The sequence below is a fragment of the Macrobrachium nipponense genome, chromosome 14 (genome assembly GCF_015104395.2).
Source record: "Macrobrachium nipponense isolate FS-2020 chromosome 14, ASM1510439v2, whole genome shotgun sequence".
NCBI lineage: Eukaryota > Metazoa > Arthropoda > Malacostraca > Decapoda > Palaemonidae > Macrobrachium > Macrobrachium nipponense.
Window position 1 is genome coordinate 48,673,662 of NC_087207.1, and position 25,293 is coordinate 48,698,954.

The window sequence follows — 25,293 nt, forward strand, 5'->3', positions numbered from 1 at the left end:
AAAGAATCTGGAAAAACTAGAGGCTGAAGTAGCTCCAGGATATTAGGGATAATATCATTTCTTTTAATATGAATATTGGCCAGTTACTCAGAAACATCGCTGAGCCTGAGAAGCGAATTGTAAGGAAAATAGAAAAAACAATATATAAAATCAACTCGCTTAATTCTGCCATCCTTTTTAACAGAATAATAATAATAATAATAATAATAATAATAATGATAATAATATAACTGTAATTACAAAATTCGTGTGATAGTATTTTAAAGAAATAACCTTTCCATTTCACTTTTAAGTAAAAAAGCAACTCTTCTCTATCTCTCTCTCTCTCACACTGAGATGAGAGAATTTTTGTGGTAGGCTACATCTACAATATGTTTATTAATATTTTCAAATAATTATAATAATATAATTTTAATGACAAAATGATGCATAAAAGAATTCGTTCCCTCATCTTTCTTTATAATTCCACAGAAGCTCGAAGTCCAGAATCTGTGTACTGTAATGTGCTTGCTAGAGGGTATCAAACTGATAGCTTGTATAAGCCCCGGTATCCTTTTGGCAATTAACTAGTTCTCCCATGACCCAGCTCACCTGTGCACATTGTGTCCACCTGTTACTGAAAGGCTAATGACCCTCATCCCGAGCTCTGACATATATTGGTTATGGTTGTAATTTAAGTTCAATAATAATTGTAATATTTTTCCTTCAAAAAATTGATCTTTACCTATTTGTTATAGTATGTAGCATCTTATAATTACATTTTTAGCTGTAAATATGGTCATAAATCCAACAGTAGCATATTTCCATAATTGGTTTGCAGATTATTAATAAAAGTTTACGTGGCACCCAGAACAACCAACGCTAGTCTTCTGCAAACAAAAATCTGCCCTGCTCTTGGAAAGTAACATCTACATTTATTTTTCCAAACCTGAAGCTCTTTGAAATTAATGTTAAATTTTGAAAGTTGTTAACCAAGAATTAATTACTTATCAATATCTAAGATAAATTACAAGGCTATCAACAAATTTAAATCAATCATTCATTTCCTGTGGCACCCACAGGGATGCATATGGCCTTGTTGAACTCATGCCACCACATTCTGTCCAGAGCTAACTCCTCAAGATCTACCTAACACTCATCTCCTGCTTCTTGCCTCACTGTCCTCAACCATGTCTCCTTTCGCCTATCTCTACCCACCCTGGTGTATCTAGTACAATTTCCTATCTTCTATACACATGGCCTAGCCACTTCTTGCATGAGAACCTAACACACTCATCGACCGGCTGGCCCCCCTGTTCTCTAATTCTGCTCTTTGATATCCTATCCCTCCAATTAATTCCTAAGATTCATCTGAGTGCCTTATTTTCCAATGCTAAGAATTTATTATCCAAAGTCACTGTACTGTACCGTACCATGACTCATTCCCATAAATCGAAATTGAAATAGCAGAGGATAAGTTGCAGGTAAGTTTCTGAGATCAGATTTATATTTTTTATATACTCCAGGAGTGATTATGTATTACTTGGAAAGGTAGTGATGTGAACTGTCTCGTCAAAGAGAAATTAAAGATACCTGTCAGGAAAAGTCAGTAAGTGTTTGTGATGAGTGGAATTTACTGGACTTCTTGTTCACCCCTTTACTTTTGTGTGTGACTAGCTTCACCATATCTAGAACTAATTGCTTTCTCCTGCGAGAAACAGAATGAATTCCAAAGATTTTATAGTTTGTGATTTTGTTGACCTGAAATGTTTTCTTAGTGATTTTTTTCTCAATGACAAGAAAATCACTCTTGAGGATCCCTGATTATTATGAGTAATTTTTCAGAGGAGGAGGGAGATTGCCCAACTCATATCATTGTACTGTGTCATGGGCACATTTGGCTGATGAATCCTTGGGATGATCAAGGTAAGAAAATGGTAGCTTATTGATATATCAGTACTTATGACTTTCAACATATATTATTTGGGATGAATCTTACCTACTGTTTAAGTTAGTTTAAAGCTTTGCATCATTAGATGCAATTAGCATTCAAAATGAACAAAAGAATTATGTTTGGCTGACCTAGATGAGCTGACTGTAATCACCTGTTTTCCACCAGGTGGCATTGGAATGTTTAATTCTTGTCAGAATTCTTAATGCCATGTCTTTGTGCTTATGGTGTGAATCAGCTGTAATAATTTTAACAATTTCTGGCATTTTTGCTCTTGTACAGTATTGTGTTTTTTTCTGTTTTGCTTTATGTATGTCATATGTCATCTACGTCAAGCAGTTAGACATGATGGTCACATGGGTATCACTGGGAGAGGTGGTGAGTATGATTTAATTTTTTCTACGTGGTGTGAGAATGTTAGGAATGGTCTGACGAGAATGGATAATTTTATGAGCTTTCTGAAGGTGAGAGGGCCAATGGTTTACACAGACAATTCATTAGGTCCAGCCAAATGCCTACTCAATCTTTTCATTCTTCCAGTATGACTCCTCCATTGCCCGATAGATGTGATAGGTAAAATTGAAGATATTAGTGTGCTGTACTTCTATCATCATTTAGGCTTTTCACCAAGTATATTATGGGTAAAGATTGCTGTTCTCCCTCATAGTGATTGAACTTATTCAGTTTCCCCTGCAAGAGAGATGGTGTACCTTTTGTCAGTTTCTGCCAGAGAACCAAGGTGTGTCTTGGGGCAAAGGTCTGTGCCCTTCTCCACCTCTCTCTCAACTATCTACCTTCATGACTTCAATGAGTTCTCTGAAGGAGTTATTCTTTAGAGTGGAACACTTGTGTCAACTGGCTCCCGCATTATCCTCATCAGGCAAGAGTGACAGTGAATGTTTGTAACTCGGCTGAGTTAGCTAGGGATTATAGATACAGTATTCCAGTTACTTCAGTAGTTTCAGAACCACGAGCCAGTACTTCAGTTGTTCAGTCATTTACTCCCCCTATATCATCACTTATGCTTTATGTTTCTGTTGTTAACTATCCCCCTGTTGTTGAGGTCGCCCTCTATCACCTCACAGTCTTCCCCTTTTGATAACTGTACCATTTGTACTAGCGGCTCTTCCTCTTCCTCCACTTCTAAGTGCTGTGCAGATGTCTCCGACTTTTGTTTCAGCAGGGTCTTTTCTTGAATCAAAGCTTGCATCGGTACGGGATTTGTTGTGGAAGCACAAGGCTAGGGATTCTTCATCTGCCGTGACGTCGTGTGAGAATCTTCTGCCTTCTCCCATCCAACCATCTCCCTTCCAGTCATCTACTGCTTGCCACTGGTATCCCTTGACGTCATTGTTGGTGGTCCCAGGTACCTCACTATCTCAGCACATCTCAGCATGGATTTACTGTTTTATACCATCTTGGTTGTTCCTTTAGACTTGATGGATTTCTACCCTAATTCAGATTATTCTCCTTTGGCAGTATAAGCAATCCATAATTCATTTTGTTATGCTTCTCCTCTCCTGTTTGCCAAAGATTAAGCCTGTGAGGTGCACTTTTGTTTGCTTCTACCTTAGCTCTTGTTTAAATGGGTAAGAAATTAAAGCTATACGATTCTGTAAAGGTGCATTTTGAGGTGATCTCAAAAGTTTCTCGTACTTGGAATGCAACTGCTGTGGTTTCCAGTTTTATTAAATTGCTTAGGGCTATGTGTTATGACATACATATCAGAGTTTCAACCTTCCTCCATTGAAGTTGCAAGATTTTCCAAGTTGATTACCCCATGGAAAGAAGAGCTCTCTTATAGTTATAGTACATGTACATTAGCCTAATAATGTGGTAGAACTACTTATGAAAATGGTACAGTGCTCTCCCATTTTTTTTTTTGCCAAATACCCTGTACCCATTAAACTTGAATGCTTATAACTGTAAATTTTTAAATTTCACTGCCTAATGTAATAGTTCAAACATAAATATATGTACGTACCTTAAATTATTATACTAAAACAATTTAATATCAGTTCAAACATAAATGCACCCCAAACCATCATCCCAAAACACCCAAAGTATATATGCCCCCCAAAATGAATATAACAATGATTTACTAATTTTAAAATATTAATATATATTTAAACACAAAATATCTGTAAAATAAAATTAAATAAATCTTTAATACAAATTAAATAAATCTGCCATACAGAACGTCTGACAACTAATCAAGTTAGCCCTGTATATGCTTATGGCATAGCCATTTTCTCTCATAGTACAGTGGTACCTCGAGATATGAAATTAATCCGTTCCGAGACGGTCTTCGTATCATGATTTTTTTCGTATCTTGGAACACATTTTACATGTAAAATGGCTAATCCGTTCCAAGCCCTCCAAAAACACCCCAGTAAATTACATTTCCAGGCCTAAAACACATGTTCTAGGGTTACGACGGAAGAAATATGACTCCAAAAAGGCAAAATACTGTACATACTTGAGCAATATTCAACAGCATGCAATGTTCAACCCCATTTTTACTGCATATATTAGGACTTTAGCATATGTCCCTTAACAATAAGCCTAGCCTATGTTAGCGGTTGCTACTGTAGCCTAGTCTATGATTCTGACATCTAAACCTAAGAGCTAAAAGCTTAGAATATGCCAATAAAATGTATAAATAATCAGTATGTACTCATTTCAAATAATTATTAATTAATCATTAACTATAATACACAAACAAACAAAAAACAAACCTTCCAATCGATTGTTTACATTCAGCTCTTACCCGTAAGGAAAAATCTATTTCTGGGCGATTGGTTCGTGTCGCCCAGCGAAATCCCACCCCTTCCCAACCCTGCGCTCAAGATTGACTGCTAACTTCAGGATGGCCACCAGAGGCGCGGCAGTCCCTAGCGTGGGTTGGAGTGGTAGTAGTTGCTGCCCCGTTCTGTGGGTCGGCTCCCCTCTTGTGGGGGTTTTGTTGTGGGAGATTTCTATTGGCAAGAGGTTCGTGGTAGTGGTCTCACTCGCCCTAGTGTTAATACCGACGCCCTCTTGGAGGGTGAGCGAGTCAGTTATACTGACCTTTTTCTTTATTTTGTTTATTCTCTGGTATTTGTTAGTTCATTTACCTTAGAAATAATGGATTAAAGGATATTTCGCTGGGCGACACGAACCAATCGCCCAGAAATAGATTTTTCCTTACGTCAAAATCCTTTTTCTGGGCTCAGTTCGTGTCGCTGCGCGAAATCGTACCAGAGAATTAGCACAAGATTGAAAATAAAGAAGGTCTCAATAAAACTTAAAATAAAATTAAATATTATAATTGCAAGAAAATATATACACATACACAATTGTTCATATAATTTGGAAAGGAACAATACTTAAGATTAGCTTAAAGTTAACATATATGTACAAGGGCTTACATGGAATATATGTTGAACTTAACACATGTGTATGATTATCATAGACAACAATAATTAAAGCAATTATAATTAAATAGTATAATTATGAACAAACTTACATTAAAACATGTTAAATAAATTTATAGATCTTAATAAACAAATCCATAACCATTGTAAATGGAGATGTGTCAACCTAGCATAAAAATAAGGGGACCACATCACAAAGATCAATATATACAATCAATTGTGGGTGACCCTAGCAAAAAAATAAGGGACACCCACTAGACCATCACAAGAGCAGCTAAGACTCAAGGGTAGACGTAGATGAACATGGTAGGTATAGACAAACTGTTGGCTGAGATAGGTAGAAAGGAGATCTGGATCTTCAACTTAATATTAAGCAGAGTCGGGGGAAACTATGTTACCCGCCGCAACTGCTGAAAACTTCAGAGATTCCAAGGACTTTAAGTAGTGACGCTTAAATACTGTCGGCGATTTCCATCCAGTATACTTTTTCAAATCATCAAAATTCATGTGTTGGAAATAGTTAATTGAGGTGGCTACTGCCCTGACATCATGAACTTTAGGGAAGGATTCAGGGTTGGCTTGTTTAATAAAGTATAGGATCTGTTGCCTTATACCTTTAATTGATAAAGTACCACCTTTTTCTCTTCTAAAGAGAGGACCCGAAGAGGATGAGGATGTCCTGGACAGAAAGGCTCGTAAGGTCGTTACTGGACAAAGAGAAACATCTTGAGGAAGGGGTATAACCTTCCACGGTTCCCACCTCAACAAAGGATCCTCATTTTTTGCTAAAAAGCTGCGATCCGGAGAAAGCAGAACTTCTCCTGAGGGAAGAAATTCTATATGATTCGCATCTCTGGATAATGCCGACAGTTCTGAAATTCTAGCTCCTGAAGCCAAGCTTAATAAAAATAGTGTTTTTCTTAAGAGCATTATAAATGAACATGTCGTATTATCTGTATCTGAAGCCAGCTTTAGAACGTCATTTAAAAACCATGACACTGACGTAGGCCTTACTGAAGGTCTAAGTCTAGCACAAGCCTTGGGAATAGACGAAAAGTAAGAATCAGTCAAGTCTATGTTAAAACCCAGTTGAAAAATCTTCTTCAAGGCTGACTTGTTTGTCGTAATGGTGCTAGCTGCTAAGCCTTTTTCAAATAAGGATCTGAAAAAGGATATAGCTGAATTGATTGTCATGATTTTAATGTCCGATTCTCTCAGGAAGGATGCCAACTTTTTGACTGCAGCATCATGCTGCCTTAAAGTTGAATCTCTTTTATCAGATTCCAGGAAAAGAATATTTCGTGGATCGATATCTGCATCTCTTTTAGCCGCAAACTTCATGAAGTCCATAAAGTTAGGGTTTTGAGAATTCCTGAGGAAGCGAACACAGTCTTCATTTGTACTGACTGGGAGAGCCTGGGATTGGGAATTCGAAGAGGACGAAGACCCAGTTCCAGAATCAAAGGGTACCAGTTGCTCTTCGGCCAGTCTGGAGCTACTAGAGCTACTTGACCCTTGAACGTCCTGAGTTTGTTCAGTACTTTCAGGAGAAGATTCACTGGAGGAAAGACATAAATCTTCTCCCAGTTGTTCCAGTCTATGGACAGGGCGTCCGTGGCATAAGCCAGAGGGTCCAGGTTGGGGGCCACATAACATGTAAGTTTGTGGTTCGCTTGAGATGCAAACAGATCTACTTGCAGGCCTGGAACCCTCCGGAGAATCCATTGGAACGAACTGTTGTCCAGTGACCATTCCGATTCCAGAGGAACTGAACGGGATAGAGCATCTGCTATGACGTTTCTCACTCCAGCTATATGGGTGGAGGAGAGGTGCCAACTGAACTTGTCTGCCAGGGAAAAGATGGCTACCATGACATGATTCAGATGTCTTGACTTGGAGCCTCCTCTGTTTATACAATGGACTACCACTGCGCTGTCCAGAACTAACTTTATGTGAGAGTTCTTTGGCGGATGTAACCTCTTTAGAGTCAAGAACACTGCCATCGCTTCCAATACATTTATGTGAAGCTGGCGGAACTGAGGTGACCAAGTTCCCTGAACTTTCTTGAACTGAGAATATCCTCCCCAGCCGCTTAGTGAAGCGTCTGTGTGGATGGTAATTCCCGGAGGAGGAAACTGAAGGGGTACTGATATGGACAGGTTCTTCAACTTTGTCCAAGGGCACAGACGATTCCGTAGAATCTGTGGAATTGATGACAACTTGTCCCTGGATCTGACATTTGCTCGTGAGCGCCAGATCCTGGTTAAGTCTTTCAGTTTGGCTTTCATCAAGATGTTTGTCACTGAGGCAAATTGGAGGGAACCCAGGATTCTTTCCTGGTTTCTCCTTGAAGCATATTTGTACTTTAGAAATTGTTTCACTGACTTCGCTATTTCTTTTCTCTTGGCTGATGGAATCAACAGAGTATGGGAGGATAGATTCCATTGAATGCCCAGCCAATGAAAGTTGGACTCCGGAGTGAGTCTTGACTTTGTTCTGTTTATCTGGAACCCCAGATACTCCAGGAATTGAATTACTTTCAGTGTGGCTTTGTGACATTCCTCGACTGTTGGAGCCCAAATCAACCAATCGTCGAGATACGCTACTACCATTATCCCTTGAGACCTCAGTTGTTGGACGACTACTTCCGCCAACTTCGTGAACACCCTGGGCGCCAAGTTCAGACCGAAGGGAACTACCTTGAAGGAGAATGCCTGATCTCCCAGCTTGAAGCCCAGGTAAGGGCGAAAGTGTCTTGCAATAGGGATATGATAGTATGCGTCTGTAAGATCGATAGAGGTGGTGACGGCCCCACGGGGAAGTAAGGTCCGCACCTGCGAGATAGTCAGCATTTTGAACTTGTCGCAGCGAATGGCCAAGTTTAAGCGGGACAAGTCTAAGATTACCCTTCTTTTTAGTGAGCCTTTCTTTGGCACGCTGAACAAGCGACCCTGAAATTTTAATCTGTTGACTCTCGCTATTGCTCCTTTCTGAAGGAGCTCCTCCGCATACTCCGTCATTTCTTTTGATGGAAGTTGAAGGAATGGTCTGGATGGAGGAGGATCTGCAATCCAACTCCAACCCAGGCCCTTTGACACAATGCTCTGTGCCCATTTGCTGAATCCCCACCGATGCCGGAAGAGAAACAGCCTCCCTCCTACCTTCGAGCTCTCACTGCTGCTGGGTCGAGTGATCTCCGCGGCCTCCACGGAAGTGTTTTCCCCTGTTGAGAGACCTTCCTGATCCTCTCTGACAAAAGGATCCCCTAGCTCTACCTCCCCTGCCGAACCGGTCATAGTGCTGAAAGGCTTGGCCCTCGAACACTTGGTTAAAGGCTGGGGAGACAGCGTAGGAGGTGGAAGGCTGAGGCTGAGGGGAAATCACATAAATGGGTTGAGTTTGAGCTTTGGAGGTAGAAGGTTGGGCTGATTGTACTATTGGCACAGCCGAAACAGCCTGGGTAAAACGTTGCTGCTTCTTTTGATAAGGCTGGTAACGTTTAAGTTTCTTTTGTGTCTTACCTCTTGTAGGTTGATCTTGGCGTCTCTTAGCTGTGAGACCCCAACGATCCTTGAGGCTCTGGTTGAGCCTTGTTGCTTCAGCTTGGACCTCCTTGACCATAGACTCAGGAAAGAGGTCTGCCCCCCAGATGTTGGAGGAAAGCAGCTTATTCGGTTCATGCCGAATAGTTGCTTCTTGGAGGACATGTTTCCGGCAATTAACCCTAGCCGTTGCGAACTCGAACAGGTCAGACTGGACCGTGTGCGTCTGGGACTTGGTCAGGAGCTTGAAGAGCGGCTCTGAAGCATAGGAAAGAGCCGCTACCTCCGTCATTGCCATGGTATTCATGGACCTGGCAAGCCTAGACTTGGCCTCAAACTCAGCTTGAATGAGGCTGTCAGGAAGTCTAGGTAGCTTCTCGCCGAACTGATCCATGGCGCAGTCTGGCTTGAGCTTGCCCGCTGAGAAGGTACTAGGTAGATCCTCCCACAAATCTCCAAGTGAAGGGAGCAAAGGAGAGGTGGGGTCTGCTTCCCTTAATTGTGGTAAAGATTCTCCCTTCAGGGCAGCCGGAATGGTGACTGTAGCTATCTTGGTCAAGAAGGGAAGAGGGGTTCCTTCATCCATCGTAAAAATGGTGAAGGGACTCTTAAAGGCTTGGATTCTAGTGTTTGAACAGTCCATTTCCTCCAAACACCTGAGCCACTCTCTTTGAGCCTGGTCACGGGAGTAGAGGACTGTCTCCTTCGGAACCTTATCCTCTCTAGTCATGGCTGCGTCTGTAAGCCTGGCGTAGCCAATGAACGGCAGTTGGAGGCCCTCCGGATAGAACTCGAAGTCCTCAATCCTTCGAGTGCCGCATTCCGGGATAGAGATAAGGCCGTCCTGGAAAGGGGTGTATGACGCCACTCTCCAGTGGTTGTTCATTGAGAACGGAGGCAGAGAGTCGTGAGGAGGGAGCTGTAGCAATCCAGCACCGAATGCTGGAGGAGTAGCCAGAGGAGCCTGGTTAAGTCCGGCAATTATGTTGTCCTGGGATGTAATCCTTTCGGACAACCGGGAGAACATCTGCTCCATGCTGTTCCTCAATGAGCCAACCAAGTCTCCCATTTGTTGCATCAATCCAGCGTTGGGATCCAAAGCCGGAGCTGATGCGGAGGTGGAGGGATAACTCGGCATAGGCACCAAGGGAAGAGGAGAGACCGCTGGCTCCGCCGGAGTACGGGGCCTCTCCTTGGAAGACCTGCTCTTTGAGGACTTCGAGCTTGAAGCAGAAGCTCTAGACTTCTCTGCTCCGGGGTTTGTAGCCGGAGACTTACGAGATGATGACGCTGACGAAGTCTTTTTGGACGACGACGACGTCTTCTTAAGGGTTTTCTGTACCCTTTGGCCCTTGACTTTGGGTTTAACCGAAGCACTGGGTGAAGCATAAAGGAGCTCAGCTCCTGTAAAGCCTTGGAAAGAAGCCGGAGAAGTAGCAGGAGAAGAAGATCCAGTGGCGCCCAAGGGAAGCCCTTGGGCGTCCAACGTACCTACCTCGACCAACAGGTCGTCAACACCTACCATTGGTTCAACATTTAAGTCCAGTGTCGCGACTTCCGATGAGATATCGTGGCCTGGTTCCTTCATTGACACGGCGATCTGTTGCTGGATCACCGCCATAGTCGGGGCTGCTTCTGCCGGGTCGACGTACCCTGTCGACTTGCCGCCGGGGAACAGCAGGACAGCCATCCTCTTCTCAAGGATGTAGGGCTGTCCCTTGGCGGCGTTTTTTCCAAATCCGCTGACCCAAGCCCTCAGGGTTACAAGAGCGGTCTCTCTAACCACAGCAGCCTGGAAGAGAGGGCGTTTATTAGTTTTAAGTTTAAAATTGAAATTCAACCTTAAACTAAAACCAGGCTTAAACCTATCAAATTTGGGGATGTAATTCACAACATATAAGGGGCTTAAGCTTAAAAGAAATTACTAAAATTAAACTTAAGATCTAGAACAGTATTTACATTTTATGTATACAGTTGGAAATACTTACCCCGTCTAAGAACTGACCCACAAGATCATAACAAATTGTACAGGTCTCGTGGTACCAGACCTGCAGATTCCCATGCGGAGTCGCGCACGGAGCGTGGGACCTACAGACTTCATGCCCGCAGGGGTCCTGGAGCATGGCGTTGCATCCCGGATGCTCGCAGTTGGTGGTCTGTAAGTGGAAGGATACATGAGTACCATAAAAGACATCACTTACAGGCTAAATTAGAACTCCGATGCATGCCGGAGAGTGAAAAATTTTTGGGCATAACCCCTCCCCTGACCATATAATTGAGAAAGCAATTCAAAAAGCAAACGTAATTTTCTACCGACCCCCTAAAGACAAGACCAGAGACACACCCAACAATAAAATAAAAATTCCCCACCTGGAGACGATTAAGAGAGTAACTCACACCCTTGGGAAATCCAACCCTTTTGCATTTACCTACCCAAATACCTTAGCCAAATCCCTGATTAACGTCCAACAAAAGACATCGCCCAAAGACTCTGGGGTATATGAGATCCCATGCCAGGACTGTGACCAATCTTACATCGGATTTACAGGTAAATCACTTCCCCAGAGATTAATACAACACAAACGGTCAGTTAGGTATGGACAACAGAACTCGGCTATTTTCAACCATATAAATGAACATAACCATAGAATAAACTGGAATATGTCACGTGTAATTTATAGCAGCAACTGCCGGTACAAGAGTCAAATGATGGAATCGGCCTTAATAAAAGAGAAGCAGGTAATGAACATCTCAAAAGGGAATTGGACATCAGACATCGTCGACGCAGTGTTCATTCAACCAACGCTTAAGAAGATTACAGGAAGATTATCAGCGGGGGTGACCTAAATTGGCTTACTTGTGGACGAATCTCTTGGTATAAATACCACCTTTTCTGTAAACTTTTCTCATTCATATACCTGAAGAGAGAGACAGCAGTCTCTGAAATATAGTACTTTTCTCTCTACCTTTGGGTGTTTTTATGGGCTCCTTTTATTAGATGGAATTCTGTTGTTACAGAACATTTTTTTACCAGTCATATATATATATATATATATATATATATATATATATATATATATATATATATATATAGTAATATATATTACATATATATATATATATATATATATATATATATATCTACATTAAAAGTAAGGTTTTCTTAAGATTTTTGACGATTTTCTGGCTTATGACAATTTTCGGCTTATGATGCTTCTCAAGAACGGAACCCCCATCGTAAGGCAAGGCGACTACCTGATATATATATATATATATATATATATATATATATATATATATATATATAGTTCATTGAAAACTATGTAAACTGCATTCTTATTGCATTTTTGGTGTCATATTTCATCTGCCAGATGAGCGTTGTAGGCGTCGTAACCCTGGAAATAATGTCTTTTGAATATAATTGAGAAGTGCCTTAACCTCGGAACATTTCCCACCATTATTCGCGGAATATTTGCCTATTCGTGGTATTTTTCTATGAGAAATATCCAGAAATTCCTGTTTTTATCAATTTCATCATAAATTGCAATTTTTGTGATCAAAATATTAAAAAACCAATTATTAACAGGGTTTTTAGGGTTTTTTTCTTGAGTTTGAACTAACAAAATAGGTCATTTTCAGAATTTTTTACTGGGGTTCCAACTATTCGCGTGGGGGTCTTGTACACATCCCCCACAAATATGGGGGACCACTGTTTATATATATATATATATATATATATATATATATATATATATATATATATATATATATATATATATATATATATATATATATATATATATATATATATATATATATATCACTACACACACACACACACAGAGGAAGCAGTCCCCTGTTAACAATGGGGGTTTTGTTCCCGGCAAGGCTGTTAACCAAAGCTCGTTGCTAACCAAAAATCAGCAATAACGTCACTAATAACTCATCTAACGGTGCCATTCACCGGAGATCAGCACCACTAACCAGAGATAAGTGCTGCTAATTGGAGATCAGTGCCAAAACTCCAGTTAACAGCATTGGTAGACAAGCGCTGTAAAACCAGACTGCCATTAGCCAATGCTGCTGTTAACTGGGAATGTCTATACACACATACACACACACATATATATGTATATATATATATATATATATATATATATATATATATATATATATATATATATATTATATATGTGTGTGTGTGTGTGTGTGTAGCCATTCAAGAAATTTTTTCTTTATCCTTTTTCAAGCACCTTTTTATTGATCCATGATACAGTATGATTGGCACTGACTGTGAAGGGAGTAACACTAGAAAGTATTTGAATGAGGAGGAAGTAAAAGTAGTGTTAAAGCAGAAAGATTAGATGAAGGAATCAAAGAAGAGAAGGAATAATAATTGATAATATAGAATGAATGTAGATGAAGAAAGCATATGATTAAAAAAGGACACGAAAAAATTAATGATACTAAAATGAATTATGTGTGTGAGTATAACAAAATCCCTTGTTCTTCTATTCAGAGATGACTGCTGTACCTGCCTATTAGATAATTAAGCAAAAGCTTGTACAGTTTGTACAGGGACTGTTGTAGTGTGAAGCCTGCAATCTTTTAACATTGGTACTTTTATTTCTTCTAGAATTCGAGGTCTCCAGAAATCCCAAGATTCAAATATATGGTAACTGTTGGATTTGCTAAAGTAATCATACAAGTATTTCCGTAAGAAATTGGTAAAATTTTTAGTTATTCTCTATCATTTTAGTTTAGTAGTAGTAGCAGTAGCAATGGTTGTAGTGTTGACAGTCTGGAGACTAGTTAAGATTGTAAATTCATGTACATATAAGCTGTTGCAGAAATCCATTTTGCTGTTATGTTTTGTAGGTAACTCGATGACAGCTCCAGAACTTGAAATCCAGTTGAGACACATTCGGGAGACAAGTGATGAAATGGGCAAGGGTCCTGGTGTACCTGTACTCACATGTGATAACAGAAACAACTGGGCACAGGTACAGTATATGTTGAGTATTGTCAACCATTTTTAATTTCTTACATCTAACTACATTTAACACAAAGTTATCCTTGTAACCAATGGTTCTTGATATAAACATCAATAGTAAAGCTTGATATTGGGCCTCATAAAAGTGTTATATGCAGTAATGAGTTTACAGAGGTGCCACTGTTTAGTAGGAAGTGCTCACCTTAAACAGTTCCTTATTATATCTGGGTATAGAATTAGTTTTCTGTTACTTAATTTAAAGAATGAGACTCACAAACAAATACCAGCAAATATTACTATGCATGACAGAATCCAAGTCTGGAAGTGTCTATTCTGAAGTAGTAAACATAATTATTACAATTTTCAATCATCAAATGTTCATATGGAACGAGGCTAGATTGAGTCCAGGTAAGTAAAATTACAGCTGTTTTGTATAGTGTGTAATTTAAAGTATAGAAAGTATAGCTACTAGTATGTGTGTACATCGTCGTAAGGGAAAAAAATTCTTAGGTCTTTAGTAGGATTGGATTTTATGTCTAAAGTTGCTCTCTCTCTCTCTCTCTCTCTCTCTCTCTCTCTCTCTCTCTCTCTCTTCTCTCTCTCTCTCTTTTCTTTTCCTCTCTCTCTATCTCTCTCTCTCTCTCTCTCTCTCTCTCTCTCTCTCTCTGTCTTGATCATATTTTGGATTTTTTAATTTAGTAACGGCTGTGTTGAATTAATTTTGTGTTTCTTACTTTCTTTTTTGCCCTAGAATCGAGACTGGTTGAAATCAATAAGTCTGAACAACATGACATGCTTAAACACCATTGAATCAGCAGCATTTGTTTTTGTGCTGGACGACTCCAAGCCATCTGATTACTCTGAGGTAAACGCTACCATCTTTTTTGTGTTAATTGTATAAATTGGAATTGCAGCAATGGATGATGCTTAAATCAGGGCAATGGAATGTGATACACTGACTTATTCACTGATAATGGAGTTAAAATGTAAGTACAATGTGCCCAGGGTATTTTGCATGTTGAGGATTGTTGTGCCATTATCAAAACACTGGTATATAAGTTTTGTCTGTATGTTTTGCACTCAATTTTTTGACAGGGATAGGTGGCTACTACCAGAAATTTGGGTAATCAAGCTTAAGAATGAGTTTGAGAGTTTATATTAAGTTACCATAATAACTGCCATTTTCGTTTAAAAAGTGTACACATTTAATATCATTTTATGCACCCTTCAAAATTTAAAAGATCTTTGTAAAACATCTTTAATGCAATAGCTATCATTCAAGCTTAGGTTAACCTAGAACACTTTTATTGCATCTATGTAAATGTTTTGCTTCCATGTATTGATTATTAGAATGCTCCAAAACACTGTGTTGTTGTGGTTGTTTCCTAACAAACCACTAAACTCAACAGTTATAGCATTAGATTACAGTCATTAGCATTTTTTTGACTGTTATTGATGGATGGTCAAAACATATATAATGAGTATGGGGGCGACCACAAGATTACATAATTAACAAATGTGAAGAGATATTTACAGTCTAACTTACAATCTAGTTACACCAGAGGAGATAAACTCACATTGCATGTATTGCATATTGGTTTTCCTTTATTGCATTTTCAAGGTGCTGGGGTCATGGAGATCAAGGGAGATCATTAAAACTGACCTAACAGTGGTGGTGGTGGTGGTTCGCCATAGAAAACCAACAGACCATTTTCAACCTGGTGCAACTAAACCTCTTAAGTTTTATCCTGACAATAATCCAGTGATTCAAATTGTACTTCAATTTACTAACACAAGAATCATTTACAAATGTGTACTTAACTACAAATATTATAATGAACCAATTTCAAAAAGATATTTCTTTTGATTACTTACAAAAGAAATATATGTCAAGTTTTAACTTCCTCGCCAGTACTAAAAGGAAAGCTACTGTATATTACAATAGGGATAGGTTTTGTTCCTACACAATATACAAACCATTGATCTTTATAATAGGAATATACTTCAGCGCAGCTGGAGACTGGCAGTTTAACTGTAAACAAGGTGGTTAAGTATGTAGTTAACTACTGACTGTGGGTGGCAGTCGCGCCCACCCAGTCGGTAAGCATTCAGTTTACTTTTGGCTACTGAGAGAGACTGATTCATTTGTTTACTTACAAACCTGAGGTCCTTTACATTAGAAATTACTTTACGGCAATCTGGAACACGGCCATTAGCACTCTTGAACAAGGTGGTTAGGCAGTAACTACCATCTGGTAGGCTGGGAGACCCCCTGCCTACCCTGATGTCATCACTCCACTTGGCCTTTTGGCCCAAGTTTCAGATTGATGGGTGGCAAAAGGCAAGCATTAATGTAAAGGACCTCAGATTTGTATAGTTTGTATAGTTAGAAAAAATACAAATTGTATGTAAAAAATTATGATTTGTTCTTACTAGATAGACGAGACCCTCGGTCCTTAACATTGTAAAGACTCGTTTATTGATGGAAGGAATCTGAGTGAGCCTTTACAACTGACTAGAAACTGACTGGAGTTCAGCAGAGCTGGGCCATTCCTGCGGCTTGTAAGAATGAGGAGGACTCCCCTGCCTCTGACAAATTGGTTGTCGTATAAGAGCTGCAAGATCAATGAATGAGGAATCATAACTCATCTGAAAAAGGGCTGGGAAGAATATTAAGAGTCGGAGACATTAATGCCAAGATCCAAGAAGGATTTGCATTATTGCCAGTCTCCTCCCTCCCCTTACTAGAAGAAGGAGCGGGATTTCTTCTATGATTCTGATAAGAAAAATAGAAAGGAAACTCAATGTGCAGGCTTACTGCTTCAAACACCTGACCAGCAAATGTAAGTTCGATTCTTATCCTCAACCTGAAGGAAGAGGATTAGAAGGGGAGGAAAGGGGAGAGGCCGTTCACTCTCGCATCCTTCTTACCTCTAGAGCTACATACCATAGGTGAGATGGAACTTGTCTTCTTGATGGAGCCGGGTAAGCAAACAAAACTTGTTGAGTATCCACCACCAGTCCAATAAAAAAGGAGTTCCAAGAACCTGTGGGTAGACCCAATAAAGAAAGACATGAATGTGGTCCTAATGAGACCGCATCTATCTTCCATTCCAACAAATTCTTTGGAGTGTGATGAAAGTACCAAGGCACTGGCACTGTGCGCTCTCTGAGAGAGCATACATTCAACATAGCCATCTACAGAGGAATTCCTCACAGTCTTGTAGGACTTGGAGGAAGACATGTCCTTCGACACTTCTGCATTGGGAGGCTTCAGTAGAGAAATGTTATTGACATCCAATGAAGGGTGTTGATCCTCTGCACATACATCAGCACACCAGTAGGACAAAGTGATAATTGATCTGGATCAACAAATAAAAGTCCAAAACACAGGAGGTCATGAAAGATTCGAACTCGTCAACAGATGCCAAATGATTGCACATCTGAGAGGGAGTCGCGACATGATACCCACCTTTTGAACAGTGATTTAGAAGGGTGATGTTGGAAACAAACCATATAAATTGTCTATCTTCTTTGCCAATGCTGGAGAGAGAGAGGAGATGCAGTCTTGAAAAACAAAACTGTGATGATTCTCGCAAGGGCATGTGCACACTAGACGAGAGTCGAATGCCTTGTAGAGACCAAGGTCCCTGTGATGGCAAGACATAGAAGTTTCTCATCAGTAGTTGAGGGCAAGACATAGCAGTTTCTCATCAGTAGTAGTTGAATCTCAATTGAGGAGAAACAATACTACTAAGTGAATGACTAAGGTGAATGTGGACCTACGCCTTTTACAGTTGAATTGGAGAGAAGTGAACTCTCACAATTCTGATCATAGAATGAATCCCGTCAATGACATCAACCAGTGAAGATGACTCTAATCCCTGGCATGTTATAGAGGACTGAAAAAGTAGTTCCGCTATTTCATTGCCGCTCAGCGAGAAATTCTGTGTTTGCAATGAAGACTGGAACTCTTTTAATCATGAAAACAGGGATTGTACTGCTTGAATAACCACTTCTTGTAGGTTGGATCAAGGAGGAACTCTTCTAATTTACCCTGGAAATAGAGCCAGGTGGAGCAGGGGACAGGCAAAGTCTTCCATTATTCATTTTCCATTCGGGGTGAACAAAGAACAATTGAACACCTTACGAACTAGAAACTTGTATATAGAAGACAAAACTGTCTAACTTGTCTGAAGAAAATCATTCTAAGTCGTCGCAGCGACCAATGAGTCAGTTGCGATAGAGCAGAGGACTGCAGACTTTTCTTATATCGTGGGGTAAACAGAAAGATGATACTAAGTCTAGTGAAACATGGCATGTGCAGAGCATGAGACAGAAATATAAACAAGAATCAAATGCCGCCCAAAGACCTTAGGTCTGTGATGCCCGGACAGAGAGGTTCATATTAATATTCATCTTCGACAGAGAAGAAACAATAATATGACAATGGCTCCATGAGAAAGCAATACCTTGCCCTTCACTCGACCCTGTAGTCTGAGTTACCTGGTAGTACATTCTGCATTGAATGTTACTGGTGCAGTTCCTAAACAATACCATGGGATGTCTCAAAATGAGAGCCGTCAACTCTCAGGAGGCCTGAAAGGCTGCACTGAGTTTTGGTATAATTATGAGGAGGCACTAATCACTTCGGTCACGGACCTGAAAAAAATGTCTCACTGGTATGTGCATGTTACTCAGTCTGTGCATCTGATAACAGACTCATGTCTCAAGGAGAATATATAATATATTCAAAGGCTCATGTTGTTTGAGCACCAGCCTAATTCCTTCCTCAGCCTTTAAAAGAGGGAAAGGAATAAGGACTGGTAGCAGACCTCCTTCATTCTCTAATGAAGAGAGTGAAGGTGAAGCTGACCTAAAGGAAAGCTTCTATGTTGCCAACAGGATACTGAAGATGACTAGCTTTTGCCGAACTGGCTGTTCCCGAAACAGGATGATGGCAGTGCAACTCCAGTAAAGCTTATTTGCTTCGGTGAAAATTGATTCTGAAAAGTGCAGAAGTTTTCGCTCACTAGACAAAGTATTCTTTTCCACCAAACTGGTTTGCTCGTGCGAATGTGAGCGAGAGTAGTGGGAATTTGAAAGAATCATTGAGTGGCAAAAAACTGCAAAATCTTTGCCATGCATCTGTCTGTTCCGAGATCGAAACCTTGTGTGAATAGGAACTCAGAGGACCTCTCAGTCTTTCCTGACATTGTGTTTGGAGAGACATGTACTTCTATATTGAACCTGTAGGAACACCAATGCTAGTACTTACAGGGAGGAGCAAGTCATTGTATGACTTGCACCCTTCTCCCATCATGCGCCAGAATTGGGATGATGAGAGGTCCCTCCAACACCTATATTGGATGTACAATTCTCTATAGAGCTTTTACATTCAGAGTGCCTCGCTAACGAGCCCTCCGACGATGCAGCACTAGTTCCAGAGGAGTAACCTATAAATCTAGTGGTAGGAGCACGAAGCAAAGTTTGTGCTCCAATGGACCCCTGAAATGTTATACCCAGGGGTAAGCATAAATGGTACTAATCTCGAAGGATTAGGAGAACCAACTGCTTCCTCTGTGTAAGGAGGCAGACCCTTCGAAGTCCCAATAAGGGGCTTTTTAAGTGAGGGAAAAGCTATCTTCTTCCTATACCAACGAAGTCTTAGGAAAAGAAGGAGAGAAGGCACCTGAGAGTATGGCGAGATGATCCGAGGATTGATTTTGAAATACCAACACTTGTAGCTGAATTCCAAAAGAGGAATACTCTTCAGAAATCTCACTGTCCACCTTACACCTCTTGACAAAATCGAGAAGGTTGGGCGACCAGTTAGGAAATAGAGGCAGTCTACCTGTCCTGCTAGGAAAACCAACAGGAGGCGAAGATTGTGTGAGGAGGGTGCTTATGCCATGGCAAAGAACCAGCCTGAAAAAAAGCAGAAAGTTCACTCATATAGGACTGAGCACTTAATTTGGCCGAGCTGAATCAAGTGAACTGAGCATATCACAATGCAACTACAAGTGGTAATCGTCAGCTAAGAACTATCACTTCCTCCTTCATTCACTCCTTTGGGGCCAAAGCCCCTCGAGAAGAAGAATAAAGAGGGATTCTGCATCTACTGTCATACATATGTGCTCAGACCCTAAGGTCATAGACACAAGGATAAAACCTGACCAGGCAGCTAAAAAGTGTTGACAGGCAGTGTCAGCACACCTAAGTGTCTTGACACTTATTTCTCACACCAGACTAAAGAGCGAACTCTCCTGTATTGGTAGAGGCTTTTTCCGCCACCCCAGGCAATCGTCATACCAAAGAATTCTAACACTGCGGGCACCAAAAATTGTAGCGAATGTAAGTGCCAAAAATTCTAGCAAATTTTAGTGCTCATTGAGACTCCGGAATTCCATGTGATGACAATAAAACACTTGGCTGCAGCTTCCCAAGCTTTACTCAACTTAAACCATTACTACAGTCTGAAACAGATACAAATTCCTTCCTTAATAATCTAGTACAGTATATTTACAATGACAACAGTAAATGATAATATCCCTTACAATGCCAGTAATCCTTACCCTATAATATTACTAATAATTACCTAACAGATATGTTGGTATGGTGTACGTATTGACCACCGTTGTCTCTCAGAGTCCCATATGAGAACAAAGTGAGATAATGCTTCTTGATGGGACAACACTCGTATTAAACTAGGGTTACAAAACAGAGAAGGAGAAGGCAGGAGCAAAACATAGTACATCCTTAAATAATATACCACATTCTCCCATCCTAGAATAAAACAGAATAGGAACTAATAAAGTCTAGTCCCAGCCATAGCACATAGGGGGTCTAGAAGCACAAGTAGATCTTCTCAGTTCAGGCCCAAGATCATTGTTCATTTGTTCTGGGTGAGTTGAACCTGCTACAGTCTGCTCCTGTGACACTGGTTCTGGTGGAGCCTTGATTGTAGATTCTTTAGTGGTGTCAAGATGAACATTACGAACACTACTTGTTCCTTCGGTTGACGGGTGATGGGAGAGATGACCTTTATGAGAGTACCTGCTGGAGGTTGCCAGTACCGAGGCTTTAACTCTGCACAAATCCTACAAGAAGCACAGGCCCTCTTGACATCATCTGTAGAAAATGGGAGGTTCTTTGATCTTACAAAGTGCAACAGTCGGGTAACCCCAGGATGGCAAAGGCCATTATGAAGGTCGGTAAGTGTAGCAGTAGAGAAGGTTGAGCAGCAGGAGACTCGGGAAAGAGCATCAGGAACCACATTCTCCTTCCCTGGGCAATAGTGTATTGTATAGCTGTAAGCTGCAAGTTCCACCCTCCACTCATGTATCTTGTTATTCTTTATCTTAGTACGCTTTCTATTGTCAAACATGAATGCTACAGCCTGCTGATCAGTTATTATAGTAAAATGACGCCGGGCCAGGTAGTGACTCCATCGACATACTGCTTCTGTGATAGCAGTAGCTTCTTTCTCAACAATGTGGTAGCGAAGTTCACTCCCTTGCAGTGTTCTGGACATAAAAGCAACAGGTCAACCACCCTGGTTTAGAACTGCAGAGACAGCGACATCAGATGCGTCACACTCAACTTCAAATGGCACGTTTTCATCAATTGAATACAGGGTGGCATTTTCAAGTTCCTTTTTGAGTTGGTTAAAGGCATTTAGAGCTTTTGCATCTAGAGGAAACTTCTTTGTAGCTGCAAAGGGCTGAATTTTATTTGAAAAATCTTGAATCCATTTGGCATAGTAAGCAAACATACCAAGAGTTCTCCTTAGGGATCCCAGATCTGTTGGAGGAGATAGTTCCTGCAGTGGACGAAGTCTCTCAGGATCTGGTTGTATATGTCCATTCCCCACATAGTAACCTAGAACTTTTATGGAGCGCACTGATTTGATGGTTTTGTATTCATTTAGAGTTAGCGGCCTTCGTTCCATAACCTTTAGAAAATTATCTGCATTGCGATCATGCTCTTCTTGTGTAGTTCCAGCAATTGTGCTGTTGTCAAGATAAGGAAAAGCACCCTGCAAACCTTCTTCCTTTACTAATTTGTCCATTGCTCGCTGGAAAGCAGCTACTCCATTCGTTACTCCAAAAGGAATCCTGTAGAATTGATACAGACCACCATTTGCCTCAAAAGCAGTGTACTTCCTGTCTGACTCTTTAATTGGTATCTGATGATTTGCACTTTTCAAGTCAAATGTAGAGAACACATGGTACTTAGCAAGATTATTCACCATGTCATCAATCCTTGGTAATGGGTATGCATCCAGCTCATTATACTGGTTAATTGTCTGTGAGTAGTCAACACACATCCTCTTCTTATTCTGATCACCTGGGTTTTTCACGACGACAACTTGGGCTCGCCATGAAGATAAACTTGGTTCAATTACGCCCTCACGGAGCAGCCTATTTACTTCCTTTCCTATAAAGTCTTGGTCATCCTTACTGTAACGTCTGGATTTGGTAGAAATTGGTCGGCAATTAGGTGATAAACTATGAAAGAGTGATGGTTCCTCTAGTGCTGCAGCTGTAAGAACACAATAATTATTGCCGTTTTTCAAAGTTAACTGAGATTTATACCCACCAAATTCAAATGTTACACTTAGATGCTGTCTCTGGAAATCTAGCCCAAGAATTATGTCTGCACACAGGTCCCTCAGTACACCAAGATGTGTATCAGGATAAGATTGATTGTTGAGTCCCAGCATGAGGTCGGCCACAACATATCCGGGAGAACTAGTATTTAAAGATTTCTGATCCATACTAATTCCCTTACTACTTGGATGCACTTTCAGTTCTAATTCTTGAACAACTTTCTCTCACTTATATTACTCTCAGTACTACATGAATCTATTAGGGCACTCAACTTCTTGCCTTACCTGTTACTACAGTAGCAGCCTGTGAAAGTCCATGAGGAACATTTGTCACTGTAGTCATAATATGAAAACTAAACACTTTTGCTATGGACGCTTCTGTCAATTTAACAACACAACCTGTCCTAGAACTTAAAATATACTAGTTGAGCCTAGACTAGTATATAATAGGAAAGGACAATATTTCAATATTTCAACAATCAAACATAAATTAATTCAACAAAGCAATAATACCATCAAAATTTTTTTTTTAAATAAACTATTCCAGGAGAAAAAAAGTAGGTACAACCTAGTCTAGTTTGAAAACTTGGTTTGACTTACATGGGGCCCCAGTTCCTGGGCTTTTAAGCAGATACAGTAATCCTTATGTAATATAAATGGACTTTAAATTAGTCTTAATAATAATCACTAAACTAACCAATGCACAAAACTTGGCAGGGATAGATATTGAATTATTTAATAAATTTAGGCTTGCCAAAGCTTGGATATAGGTACCTTACCATACACTTTGGTTCACCTAAAACTGGTCTACTATGACATAAAATTATCATAAATGATAAAGGAGAGCTTATGATTAATACTCTAGGCTAGCTGAGCTTATGTATATTCTTGGAATATTCTTAGCCTAGGGAGGGCCTCAGACTCACATCACGAGACAACTATCCTTCATCCAGGCTCAATCTTCCATCAAAGACCTTGCGCTCCCTTTCAAGGCAGCGTGTTATATTCCTTCTTGCTTTTTTTTTTTAAAGTTCTCTTCAGTCTAATGTTAGTATTTTACTCAAGCAAAAGGAATACTAATGGCGGAAAACAAGGCCAAAGGGAAAGAGAATAAACAAGAATAACAATCACCAATTACAACAAACAAAACAAAAAAATAAGAGAAAATAAAATAACCATAACGAAAATTTCATTCGTAATGAATGATCCCGAACGGTCTGTTCACTTGCACACCAATTACCAAAACCTACCCAAAACACAAAACAAGTGAAAGAAACTCAAACCTCGTTGACAAAACATTTCACAGCATGATTCAACCTCCCAACTGAAGATGTACAGACAACACTACAAAGAGATAGAGAAAAAAAGAGAAATGAAACACTGAATTTGACGAAACTCGACAGCAGGCATACGTCCAATGGGACCCTAAGACCCCTCCAGGCTTCCTTCTATTCACTTCACCGTTCCTGGTGTAGCCAGAGGAAGTAGAGGGAATAGGTGAGGAAGATTGGACGCTCTTGCTCATCTTGCTAGAACTAGCAGGAAGAGCAAGTCGCGGGCAGGCATCAACATGCGATGATGGCCGCAACGCAAGTCTAGGAGGATTACAAGACCCTCACATGGCAGGAGGAAAGCTAGCAGCCACCAAGTTGGGCGATCACATGAACAGCTGTGAGCCGGGTGGAGTTGAAAGCGCACCTAACTGACAAGACTTTGCGCTGTCCTCACGACACGTCCCAGTCCTCTTCGAGGCTGAAACCTCACAAGAGAACTGATTGGGGGCACTCCTACTGGTCTCACCGCTTGTTTGGTCTTACAGGACCGTCACGTCAGTCCTGAGACCTGAGTGGTCACTGCGATGGTGATCGCTTGGGAGGTGTAAGACACCTGAGTGACTCACCCCTTTCTTCCACCCTGCGCCTGAATCTCAATGTTGAGAAGACTCAGCGTCAGCAAGTCTGGATTCACGCAAATATGCAGATTTGTTTGCATTCAGGGAAGTTTGCTAACTAGCCCCCAATGCAGAACGAGTCTTGAGGCAGAATCTGTAGGACTGGCAGCAGGAACGTAAACCAAAGTTTGCACTCTTGTGGCTCCCATTATACTTAGACCCTGGGGAATTGTGATGGTTCCTCGCCCCGTAGGAACAGGAAAGCCAGTGTGAGGAGATAGACTCTTAGAAGTTCTGTGATGAGACATTTTAGGGGGAGAAGAGACGACCTTCTTTGGTTGTTTAACCTTATTAATCGAAGGGGAGGAGGAGGCAGAAGACGACGACAATGAAGAAGATGACGACACCTGACAAGGTCTCTTCTTCCTTGCCTCTATAGGATGAAGTACAGTCATCAGCAGAAGTAGAGCTAATAACCACAGGGCAGCTGCATAGACACTGTCCAGTGACAAAACTCCAGGATATCAGCAGCAAATTAATATGATTTTCAGCACGGGAACAGTACTTACACTCGAGGTCCAATGTCACAGTATACTAACGAGTCACAGGTATAATTCCGAGGGTTAGTGTAGGCAACACAAAGAGATATCCCACCATCTACTGTGTAATCTACTATTGGTCACTGTTAGCCTGCAGAAAAAAGGAAAATTGACTAAAATGAAGGATACTCCTAGTGTACCAAAGGGCACTGCCCTCCGAACTGAGACCGCAAACATCAATACCACACTCACCCCTCCCCCCCATTTTCACTCGATAAGCAAGCGAAGAGGGTGAAGCAGAAGGATGAACACTCCTAAGGCATAAGCGCAAATGTCAAATAAATGTACTCTCACCCTCACTATTAAAGGGC

The 25,293-nt window shown here is 40.7% G+C and overlaps 1 protein-coding gene across 1 annotated transcript in view; it reads left to right on the forward strand.

Annotated features, from left to right (window-relative positions):
- LOC135226492 (peroxisomal carnitine O-octanoyltransferase-like) overlaps nucleotides 1-25,293 on the forward strand; it is a gene marked incomplete in the record, with an annotated part of 719,233 nt that overhangs the window by 319,552 nt on the left and 374,388 nt on the right. Inside the window, 3 exon segments of the mRNA XM_064266109.1 lie at nucleotides 1,825-1,905; nucleotides 13,767-13,891; nucleotides 14,633-14,746. Of these exon segments, the coding sequence (XP_064122179.1) occupies nucleotides 1,825-1,905; nucleotides 13,767-13,891; nucleotides 14,633-14,746 (320 nt within the window).